At 41.7% G+C, this 11283-nt stretch overlaps 2 protein-coding genes and 1 non-coding gene across 4 annotated transcripts; 2 read left to right on the forward strand and 1 right to left on the reverse strand.

The window, feature by feature from the left end:
- The first annotated feature begins 678 nt into the window (after positions 1–678).
- On the forward strand, positions 679–750 carry trnad-guc (transfer RNA aspartic acid (anticodon GUC)). The gene has a single exon. It is a non-coding gene; the product is annotated as a tRNA-Asp (tRNA).
- A 1234-nt stretch (positions 751–1984) lies between these two features.
- On the reverse strand, positions 1985–5178 carry zfand2a (zinc finger, AN1-type domain 2A). Of its 2 annotated transcripts, none has more exons than XM_028411740.1 (10): positions 4969–5178; positions 4365–4447; positions 4193–4287; positions 3842–3973; positions 3614–3765; positions 3405–3533; positions 3235–3310; positions 3081–3157; positions 2471–2555; positions 1985–2302 (listed from the first exon to the last, which is right to left on the reverse strand). In XM_028411740.1, exons 2-10 carry the CDS (start codon positions 4417–4419, stop codon positions 2264–2266), a joined length of 840 nt encoding a protein of 279 aa, XP_028267541.1. In that variant the 5' UTR covers positions 4420–4447; positions 4969–5178; the 3' UTR covers positions 1985–2263. The 2 variants fall into 2 exon arrangements, with proteins under 2 accessions (XP_028267541.1, XP_028267542.1); XM_028411741.1 differs by having other exon boundaries at positions 2425–2555.
- A 3001-nt stretch (positions 5179–8179) lies between these two features.
- LOC114440146 (RING finger protein 222) lies at positions 8180–9262 on the forward strand. The gene has a single exon (XM_028412439.1). The coding sequence runs from the start codon at positions 8271–8273 to the stop codon at positions 8880–8882; it is 612 nt and encodes a 203-aa protein (XP_028268240.1). The 5' UTR covers positions 8180–8270; the 3' UTR covers positions 8883–9262.
- Positions 9263–11283: the final 2021 nt, after the last annotated feature.

Raw genomic sequence — 11283 nt, forward strand, 5'->3', positions numbered from 1 at the left:
GCACCAATGATTCTTGATGGATTCTGTAGGTCAGAAATGTGTATGACTGAAAAACTCACTCTTTGCATTGCATGCATATTCTCCAGTGGTCTGCTCCTGTGTTTTTGGGCGTGCTATCAGCAGGATGGTTCTCCCAGGAAGATGTCTTCCTGTTAAAAGCTGGTTCTTCCTTGCCACTGTTGCGATGAGCCATCTTTAAGGGACAAATGATTGGTGCTTCAAAGCAGCACTCCTTTCCAGTCTTTTCTCTGACAGGATTCCACTGCTGCTTCTCCTCCCTGCCACCAGGTGGCAGCACAACCTCAGCAGCTACTCCAGCAACTACAGCTGGAAATACATGTGTGGCAGTGAGGAGTGTTTCTGAGCAGTTGTCTTGTCAGAGGGCTCCGTCTGAGCTGCTGTTCGCTTTTAGAAAAGCCCCGTTAAAGGTCTTTCTTACGAAAACTGGCTTAAAGTGGCTTTAAAATCAGGACATGTGTGTTCCTGTGATAAGGTGAGGAAATGATATGATATGATTGTATTTTATTATATGATTGTATGAGTAGAAAAAATAAAAAACGTTACATGATTTGTTTTGCATAGATATAATTGATATGGAAGATTCTTTCTTACAAACATACATTACAGTTGTTTATGTGCTATGATATTCTCTGTCTATGTGCCAGGCCTGACGCCACTTCCTCGTTAGTATAGTGGACAGTATCTCCGCCTGTCACGCGGAAGACCGGGGTTCGATTCCCCGACGGGGAGTTCACAGTTTTGTTTCAAAGGACTATCAATCCCTGACCTTAGTTCTGAAACTTAGCATAATGAATAGCATAAAGTCCCGAATGTTCTTTCATTCATTTATTCATTAAGAAAACCCTCAGGTTTAGGTCACTTTTTTCTTTACTTACTTTGTTATTGCCAATACCATACCGACAAAATCCTCCTTATTAAACACGTTCCATTTTTGGTTTAGGCCACATTATTTACTTAGTTGATAATTTATTTTTTATTGTTTCATAGGTTTCTTTTTTGCAATACATCAGTTTTACCACATGAGGGTGCTTAATTGCTTTACTTAATAAGATACTAAAAAAGGAGAAAAGAATGAGAAGGTTATCAATAAAAGGAGGAAGACTGTCCTGGGGGAACCAGGTAGGTGAAGATGCTGTATGCACATCGGTTAGTATTATTTTTCCACCATTTCACCATTGTGAAGGAGCCCTGCAGCAAAGGTCACCCCACTCCTGTTGCCAGCACTCCATGCTGTCCGGGTGGGAAGCTGTGTTGCAATAAGCTCTGCTAATGTAAGGACGTAACTTTATTGTTATGTAAAAGGAACCAGGATGTGAAGGAAACTGACTGGAAGAGGGAATGGTACAGAGGTTTTCACTCATATAAGGAGGGCCAGCTGAGGAGTGGGCCTCCTCTTCCTGTGAAACCCTGCCACAGCTAAATCTATTTTTTCCAGTGTGTATGCTGTCAATACAGGATCAGACATAGCTCATTATTCTGTGATTCTTGTTGTCTCCTCAAACGTCCTAATTTTAATTCTCAGTGTTTCACATGGCCTAAAAATCCATATGAACTCCAGACATGATTAGACCATGTGAACCACACTAACTGAAGCTAATGGAACAGAGCCTGAGCAGAAGTGAACAGTTGCTCAGCCAAGAGAGAGCAGTGTCACTCACAGCAGAGTACGGCACATTAGTCCCATTAGTTATTGATGGTATGCTCTTACACCACAGTAGTTGATTGCAGATTATCGTGATGACCAGTAAAAACAGCTTCTGAGTACCTCACTCACTAAGGTAACTTGCATGATGCACGGCCTCTGGTGATCTGGCCCGGTGCATCCCACACCTGTCAACCTCTGAAAATAAAGTCCATTTTGTGATGAATCAAATGTAAATCTAACTTATCCTTAAAACAGGCTGAATATATAAATCTGTTTGTCATCAAACCTGAATCATCTCCAAAAATCTGACCTTCAAACTTCAGGGTGCTTCTTTGACATAATTTATTGAATACTCATACATGGTAACAATAATTGATAATGAATTCATAATGATGAGCTTATAAAATATATACAGAGCAAATTATTAGTAGAAATGACAGATCCTTCTGGAAAGTATACAGTATGTGCTTATATTGTAGAAGAAGCTCGTCTCAGCAGCTTCCAGGAGCATGTCTTCATTGAACAATCACTGATCTCAGAGGTGCAGTTTGTATTAAAATAATCAGCACAGCGTGACGTCTACATGGTGGTCTCAGATTAAGAAAGGCTACAGTTGGACTGTTTGGACTCTCGGCCCTAGAGGAGGAGGAAACACAGTTAGGAACATGGAATTGTTTTGTCTGTGAGTTGTAGTTCATATTTAAAAGGGCGAATTCACATTCTCTGCCACAAAATCACCATGACAACAGTGTACCTACATGTGTTCCTGTTAGCATGCTAGTGACGGCTAAGCTTTCCGGGTACCTGTTGTCTCTGCTGCTGGCGTCTGTATTCTTCTTCACTGGCAGCGAGAGCCTGAGCGAGCGCCAGATCCTCCTGCTCCTGAGGGCTGAGACACAAACACCTGCATGTAAACAACTACTGCAGGCATAACTCACTATTACTGCCACCTCACCGCTGTCTCAAAACACAGAGTATTTACATATATTTATCCACTACTGGTACCTGAGAGGACCTGTGATGAGCTCTCAGTTGCCACTATTTTGTTTCTTGTAACAATTCAAGAAAAATGCATCTTTAAATCCTTCCTATGTAAATGCAGTAACTGCAGCCAACGACATCTTTTGACAGATGTCTTTGAATACACCCACCCTTTCAGACATTGCACTTGCTGTACAACAGTCTAACTGCAACTGTGGATAATACTGATTCTGAGGTGGTGTGAAAGTAAGCATCGTCCAAACTAAAAGGTATAGCATAGCATGTCCATAAAAAGATACAGTCACAGCCAGATCTTGTCACTTTCTACCCCATATATTCTTAAAAACACAGAGCTAGTCCATACTGTCAGAACTAATACTTTTTTTACATGTTACCTTCACACATGTTGCTGCATATGTCTTACAGAACCTACCTCAGTGCCGGCTGAACTGGCTGCCTCGATTCTGCCAAAGACATCTCCAAAGCCCTTTGCAGAGCCTGCTCCTCAGTCTGTAACATCACAACAAGAAAATAGAGTTTGCATTTCCTTAATACTGAGGAAGTGTGTGATTAAGTGACAAGCGTACCATGCCAGCCTGAAACGATGCTGATGGAGGTATTACATTCTGTGCTGAAACGGAAGTAGGAATCCGCTGGGTAGAGCTAGAAGATGACACAACGAAGAATGAATTATTTTGAGGTGTTTACTTGAAAAATGATTGACAGTTTTCTCAGTTTACAAGCTAGAAATCCTCACCCAGTGCTGTGAGGCCTGCTATTCACAGTCACCCCGTTAGAAACTGGTCTAGGGTTTCCTGAACCAGAAGAACTACAGGCAGAGGCAGAGGTGGAGGAAGTACCTTGGGACCTCATAACAGCAGCATGTCTAAGATAAACAATGCAAAAGGATTAAAACTACCTGAGCTATTTCATATAAAAGGAAATCTGTAGTATGACTGCACTCACCCAGATTTGGACAGAGGATTTCCATCAGTCTTACAATCATGGTCCAGCGGGTGCCGATGTTTAAGACAGTAATTTAGATGACACTGGTCACAGGTCACTCGTATCATCTCTTTCTGTTTACATCCACCTTTCGAGCATTTATTTGTAAAAATCTGAAACAAAGAACAACATCTTCGGTTACTGTTGCTCAGAACTGAGCTACCTAAAGCACAACAGTTTTCTATTTACCTTTCTCTTTCTTTGTGCAGGGTCTGACTTGCAGTCTCGATCGATGTGTTCACCAACTTTAATGTCGGGCATCTCTCCTCTCTTGATGGGAATTGGAGTGTTACATAAAGGGCATACTGGGACCTGGACATCCTAGAGGGAAATCATGAGATGGAACAAACAGGTGACTGTAACCATAGCAACTAAAAAAGAATGATTTAGAGTTACTTGTTATTGAAACCAAATAATCTGTTCATTTTCTATGTACTTTAATATGTTTGATATATGTGGTTTAAAATAGAAACATTCAAATCAGCCAACAGAAATGAGCACATTATTCCGGACAGCCTCAAACATTGCGTCATGGCTTACCTTTTTGTATGATGATGTGCATTTGTGATTTGCATACGTTATGTGATCCTTGCAAAATATCTCTTGACAGGCGTCACATCTCATGGGAAGAAAATCTATACGGTTGAAACGCATTTTGAAATTTTAAGGTGAAATCAGCCAAAAACAGGACTCCACTCTCAGCTGCACTCACCTAAACGTTTGCAGGTCTTCTCAGAGCAGTGTTCTCCTAAATCTGGAAACTCCATATCTCACAGGAGACTGTGAACTCAGCACCTGAAGCGACAATCACAGATAGAATCCTGACAAACATGCTGTCAGCGCTGCTCCACCACAGGCCAACATGTTTATGAAGCAGTCACAAGAGTCCAGAGCCCACAATGAGATGGCTGGATTGCTAGCATGCTAGCTAGACTAACCTAAACGATTAGCATTAGTTCGATTACGTAATCAACTCTAGCTGATGTTGGAGATAAGACTGGAAGGACATCAAATGACGATATAACTTCACTCGTTATTAGTGATGAATGTTCATTTCTACAATGTTTTCACTTGAGTGGTTCAAAAGGAAAAGCTAATTATCAGACTAACGTACGAAGCAATATGACAACATGAAGTTCCTTTTTGTGTCGTGAAGGAGTAAATAAAGCCAAGTATGAGCCACACGCTGTCCCTCTCTAGACTAAACCATCAACATAAACACGATGATTGAATTGTTCCCAATGTTATTCTACAGAAAGCTGGCTAAGCTAGCTAGACGAATGTGACAGCTATCGTTAGCTTTTGGTTTTACTCACCTAATCCCGTCTTCTTTTCGCTCTGCTGTGTTACAGCTGGAAGCAACGATATAATCCTGAACGACCCAGGTCAGTTCTGCCGCTGTCGCTCGTTGTTTTGACAGCTTTTAAAGCACGGCTCCCTTAGCACCACCACTGTCTGTTAGCCGCTGAGCTGCCTGTTTTCAGCAAGTTCTGATGCGTCACGACGCTCCTCCTACGACAGGACGTACACCGGCGTAGGAAAAAGCAACGTCACTGAAGGCGTGGCTTTATCGACGGGTCAGTGGAAATGACGGGCAAAGTCTGGAAAGATCCAGATTAGGAGTGTTTACATGTATCAGTACCACATTTCCTGTCACACTGCACAAAGGAGCCTGATCCACGACTTTAGGTTTATCTGAGTATCTCCATTTTAGTAACGTTACATCGATACTTTAGTTTTTAGTTACTTGTCATTTCAATGAAAACTATACATTTATATGGTGAAGTATTTTTTTAATTGGTTTCATTTTATCGGATTTCCTTAACAGGGATTATTGAAGTTTGTCTTAATCTTCTAAACTAAAATACACTAATGTGGATTATAGAAAGTGGTCATTGTCAGATGACATGGTGATAATCTGCCCGGGCAGACTTTATGGTTGACTCTGGAGTTGTGTGGTTTTATAAAAGGACAAAAAATGTCAGAATCCACATTATTTGGCCATGTGTGCACTCACATTCAAAGACATGGATTCATTAGTTGTATATTTCCAGTGTATAGATATAAAATGTAACAAAACCAAAAGGTCACATAAAGATCCATTATTTACAGGTTAAAGACGTGTTTGTAAATATATATATGTAAATAACTGTATATGTACAGACAGCAGAAACAGTAAATATTCAGCAATATGTGAAGGACTCAACCCTGAATATACAGTGCCTTGAAAAGATTAAGATTAAGATTAAGAAACCTTTATTAGTCCCACAATGGGGAAATTGCATTTTTGCAACGGCATACAGACAGCAAGGGATAAGTTAAGAAAAGATATATACATTATAAAATAGACTACCAATAAAAAGATATATACATTATAAACAGTTTACATATTAACAGTTATTGCACAGGTGAGTGGAGGTAGAAATGGTTTATAAACTGTACATAGTGCAACTACATAAATAACAGTAAATAAAAGCACACTGTGGTGTGTGAGTATAGAAAAATGATTCAGACCCCTTGAACTTATTGTCTCCTTACACCCACAAACTTAAATGTATTTTATTGAGATTTTTAGTGATAGATCAACAGAAAGTAGCACATAAAAATTTTAAGCAAATTCAAATGTAAAAAGTGTGCTGTGCATTCGTGTTGTATGTAGCCCTATAAAATCCAATGCAATAATATTCTTCAGAAAATCACGTCAGAAGGTCTTCAGAAAGGCCCTTGAGTTAATGAAGTCCACCTGTGTGTAGTCTCTCTGTGGAGGGCTCAGGGTTTGTCAGAGAACACTGTGAACAAACAGCGTCGTGAAGTTCGAGGAACTCAGCAGACAGGTCAGGGATAAAGGTGTGGAGAAGTTTAAAGCAGGGTTAGGTTAACAAATATCCTTCTCAAAGAGCACTGTTCAAGCCACCATCCAAAAATGGAAAAAGTATGCCACAGCTGCAAACCTACAAAGACATGGCCGACCACCCAAACTGACAGACCAAGCAAGGAGAGCACTGGTCCGAGGATCAACCAGGAGGCACATGAAAAACAGCCATTATTGAACGTAAGATAAGATAAGATAAGATAACCAGTGGAGGGAATGACAGTGATGCATGACATGATCATCCTCCCTACAAAAGGGGGAGGAGTTATACAGTCTGATGGCCACTGGCAGGAAGGACCTCCTGTGGCGTTCTGTGCTGCTCTGTTTACCACTGAATGTGCCTCTGTAGGAGTAGTGGAGCAGTGTGTCATGCAGGGGGTGAGACGAAGACTGAGGCGTTTCCTCAGTATCCTCCTCTCCGTCACCTCCACCACAGACTCCACACCAGCAAGTCATTTGCAGTCTGCAGATCAGACCAAGATTGAACGTGTGGCCTAAATGCAAAGTGCTATGTGTGATGGATAAGTAACACTGCTCATTGTGTATTCTATGGAGCATCTAAGACTTGAAAATGGCTGTTCACAGATGCTCTCATCCAATCTTGGTGAGCTTGAGCTATTTTGCAAAGAAGAAGGGGCAAACCTTTCAGTCTCTAGATGTGCAGAGCTGGCAGAGACATACCCCAAAAGACTTGCAGCTGTAACTGCAGTGAAAGGTGGCTCTACAAAGTATTGATGCAGGGGGCTGCACAGCACACTTTTCAGATTTGTATTTGCTTAAACTTTTAAAAAACATGTATCATTTTCATTCCACTTTACAATGATGTGCTACTTTGTGTTGGCCTATCACTAAAAATCTCAATAAAATACATTAAGTTTGTGGTTGTACGGTGACAAAATGTGAACACTTACAAATCCCCTTTTGTGTTAATGTTACATGAAAAAAGCAGCCCTGGATATGAACCCCTGTACTGGCTGTAGAATGTTGAAGAAGATTCTCAGTCCTCCAGGTCATCATACGTAGAGAAGATTGAAGCGAGGCGCCTGGACTTGTAGAGTTTGGCTGTACAATCCTGTTCTTTTTTCTGAATAGTCCTCACCAACATCTGTGGACTATTTTTTACAACATCTGATTTTATGACACTAGTTTTCTTTGCACGAGTGTCCATTAAAGAAGAATCACATGACGCATAGCCTTATGGGTAGATCATATAGACTCGGCCACACCTTTTTTTGTGGACTGTAGCAGCATAAGTTGTCATAATGACCACAAGATGGCGCACGCTTGCTAGGAAAGACGCATATTGTGTCTATAATTTTAGATGTAGATCATTGTCCCACTGTACCACAGGACAGAGCGGGTCCAGGAGATGGATGGATATCATTGTCCTAAAATCTCATTGTTTAGCCTATTAAAGCAAAAAAGCAAAATTAAATATAAACATTTAGCATTATACATAAAAAAAAATATATATTCCATGGATCCAATCTGAAAAATGTGTCTGACTAAACCTGTTTGAGCTGACGTGGGTGCAGGTTTCACATAAGTAACCAGTTCAGACCAGTTGGACTTTTTCTCTCCATCTCTGAAGCAGTGCAGCGCTGTGAAACGTGAACCAACCCTGCCGCGGGTGACAGGCTTGTTTTACAAGCTCGCCTCCTCCCACCGAAGAAAGGCAGGAAAAGTCTCAGAGTACTGCACTCTGCACACTGCAGCACTCTCTGGGATTGTTCTAAACTTTCATCTATGGATGTTTACAAGGACGACAGCCAGGAGGACGCGCGCGAATGCCCGGTGTGCTACGAGTGCCTGTCTGGCACAGAGCGCACTCTGAGCTGCGGACATGTGTTCTGCCACGACTGCCTGGTCAAAACGCTGGTCAGCATCAACAGCGACGGGAGTATAAGAGACACACTCGTTTGCCCGGTCTGCCGACATCTTACATTCATTAAGAGGCAAAAGGAGCTGCTGTCACTGGCGGCAGAGAAGGATCTAGATGAGGTTCAGACCCTGGAGGTGCCGCTGCCTCTGCCGCAGGGACACCTCCAGAGCGCACGGGACAGTTTACCGAGAGGACTCAATTGGATTGCTCTGTGCTTTAGGGGCCTTTCTCAGCGACTACGCCGACAAAGGTTAATCAGCCCCAGCCATAACGCATCCCACATCTTCATTATAAGCGCCCAGGGCCGACCCATGTCTGAGGAAGACACGTTCAGCGTGGTGATGACTGTGGTTCCACCTCAGCGCAGGCGGAGGCGCAGGATCTGCACCACGGCGCGGTGTTTGCTCCTCCTGCTTTCGGCATTTACTTTGCTGGCTCTGGTGGCTGCAACGTTACCCTGGATTTTGTTGGCATAGCCCAAATAACAAGAAGACTGTCTGCAACAAAGTGCCACCTGAAGGAAGGATTTACGCACAACCATACATGAGTGGCGGTGTGTGAGGAACTTTACTGGTCTGTGTTCACCACTCAGTGCTTTAGTTGAATTAATGATCAGACACTGTAATCCCTCCTGGTCTATGGAAAAGTAAGGGACTTTACTGGCATTCCCACATTTTATGAGCATTACCAAGCAACAGTGTAAAAGTGAAGGGTATAAAGTCCCTGACATGTTCAACCTGTTTCTGAGCATGTAGGCATTCAGCACTTTCAAAGATCGGTGAATCTAACTTTAAAGTTACAATTTACCCATTAAAATAGTTTGTCAGGGGAAATCCAATAAAAGCCCCAAAATGCACTGCTGTTAAAGCAATTGATTGTTGTGTCACTGTGTTGTTGAATACCCTGTTTCCAAGCAGCAGACAACACTACAACGACAATGAAGAGGTGATAGTAGAACAGGTTTAAATATTAACACAGGCACATGAGTGGCTGTATTTAATAACATCATGTAGACTAATGTGATCTCTCCTCTTGTAATGTGTATAAAGACGGTGTAAAAAGAGCCACCTTGAAAACATTCAGTGTGAAATAATTCATGCAGTCACGGCCATCTGAAGGAGACAGACGAGTAGATAGGGATGAGCTGCTCCCAGCTGCTGTAAGGAGAGACACTGCTGGACAGTGGGGTTAGGTTACACCACTGCTTTGGATTGAGTAGTTGTCGTTTCTTCGAAAGCAGCATTAGACAGTGCTGCTCGAGTGAGCATTTAAGTTTCAGTTGCGTTGCAGAGGGGTGGAGATTCATAGCATATAAGAGACTGTTCTCAGAAGCAGGCTTATCAGTGTCGCTGCCATCCTGCCAAACGTGTACACTCCTAGTTTCCCTCTGTGGCAATCCCTGTCATCCTGCCATGCCAGTCCCACCGGTTACACACCCGTAGAGGCTGCTGATGTTCAGCCAGACCAGATTCCTCAACAGCAGGACAGTTATTATCCTTTATCCTGTCTGACAACAGGGGAGAGCCTGTTCCACATGGGACTGCTGGATAAAGCTACATCTGTATGAGTTGTCCACTAACCATTAGCTTGGCAGTGTAAAGTGCTGTGAGTGAATCAGAAACCTATTTATCCAGTTATTTGTGGCTTTGACCACCAATATACCATATAAAATACAATACTAAAACCTGCAGCAGCTTACAGGGATCACAGATGACGTCTAAAACATGCTAACATCATAACATTTCCAAATTGAAACTGGTGAGCACACTGTGCACACATTCTCAGTGTCCTTTTAATCAGTCAACTCCACAAAGTTCACCAAATAGAAGCGGACATTTCCTCGGCCAGCTCAGCAGTCACAGCACAACAAATACAATGACTGCTCAGCCAAACAGTCCCCCATCACTCACCATGATGTAGATCAGATGAATGGTTGTAGAAGACCCACACTTACCCCAGCACATGGAGAGTATTTACCTTATGTGTTGGATTGGGTCATATACCTGTTGGTAGCTTGTATGTTCACTGATGGATTCAACCATCAAGCTGTAAATGCAAAATCCTTATTCTTTGGAATATTAAATATACAATATATTACATACATAGATAATATATAATAAAGGTATTTTTGCACAGTTATTTCTCTGATATTGACTCCAATTTAAATAAAAAAAAATGAAATAAAACTCACAATGAGCAGATGACATTATTAAAAATGTAGAGTTTAATATATATATATCTATTTCTGACATTCTGATAAGGATTGCAGGTAGGCTTCACAGTACACACTGTGTTCCACTTGATATGCTAAGCAGAGGAGGGGGGGGGGGCTTGACAAGCGGCAGGATTTTCCTTTTTCTACATTAGTAGTGAAAGCAGAAGGAGGCAGTACATCCACAGGCAACTTCCACTCCTCCACCGTATTGCTCAAAAACCCACAGAGGACCATTGATTCTGATCCACATTCTCTTAAATCCATCCATACAATTTAAACCCCCTCTTACAATCCCTAAAAAGACAGTGATTGACACAAAATATGGATTATCAAAAGACTATCAAAGCGCATGCTTGACACTTGTTCATATATATTTTTAATCACTTAAACCCTCCCACACACACACACTAAATGTAAACAACATACCTGGTGATGAGGTGAGTCAGGAAACAGAGGCCTACATTAGCTCAAATGCTCGCTGAAACTATTGTACCATCTGGTGCAATCATTATGAAATGATCTGTAAAGTTAATGCCTTATACAAATTAGATACGTGATGAAAATATGACTCATGTTTTCAGGGAGGGTACAGATTTTTTTCTTCTTTTTAGCAGCATAATAATTACACCTATTATGAATATGAATGCATGCTTTCAGATGGC

The sequence above is a fragment of the Parambassis ranga genome, chromosome 8 (assembly GCF_900634625.1).
Source record: "Parambassis ranga chromosome 8, fParRan2.1, whole genome shotgun sequence".
Lineage (NCBI taxonomy): Eukaryota > Metazoa > Chordata > Actinopteri > Ambassidae > Parambassis > Parambassis ranga.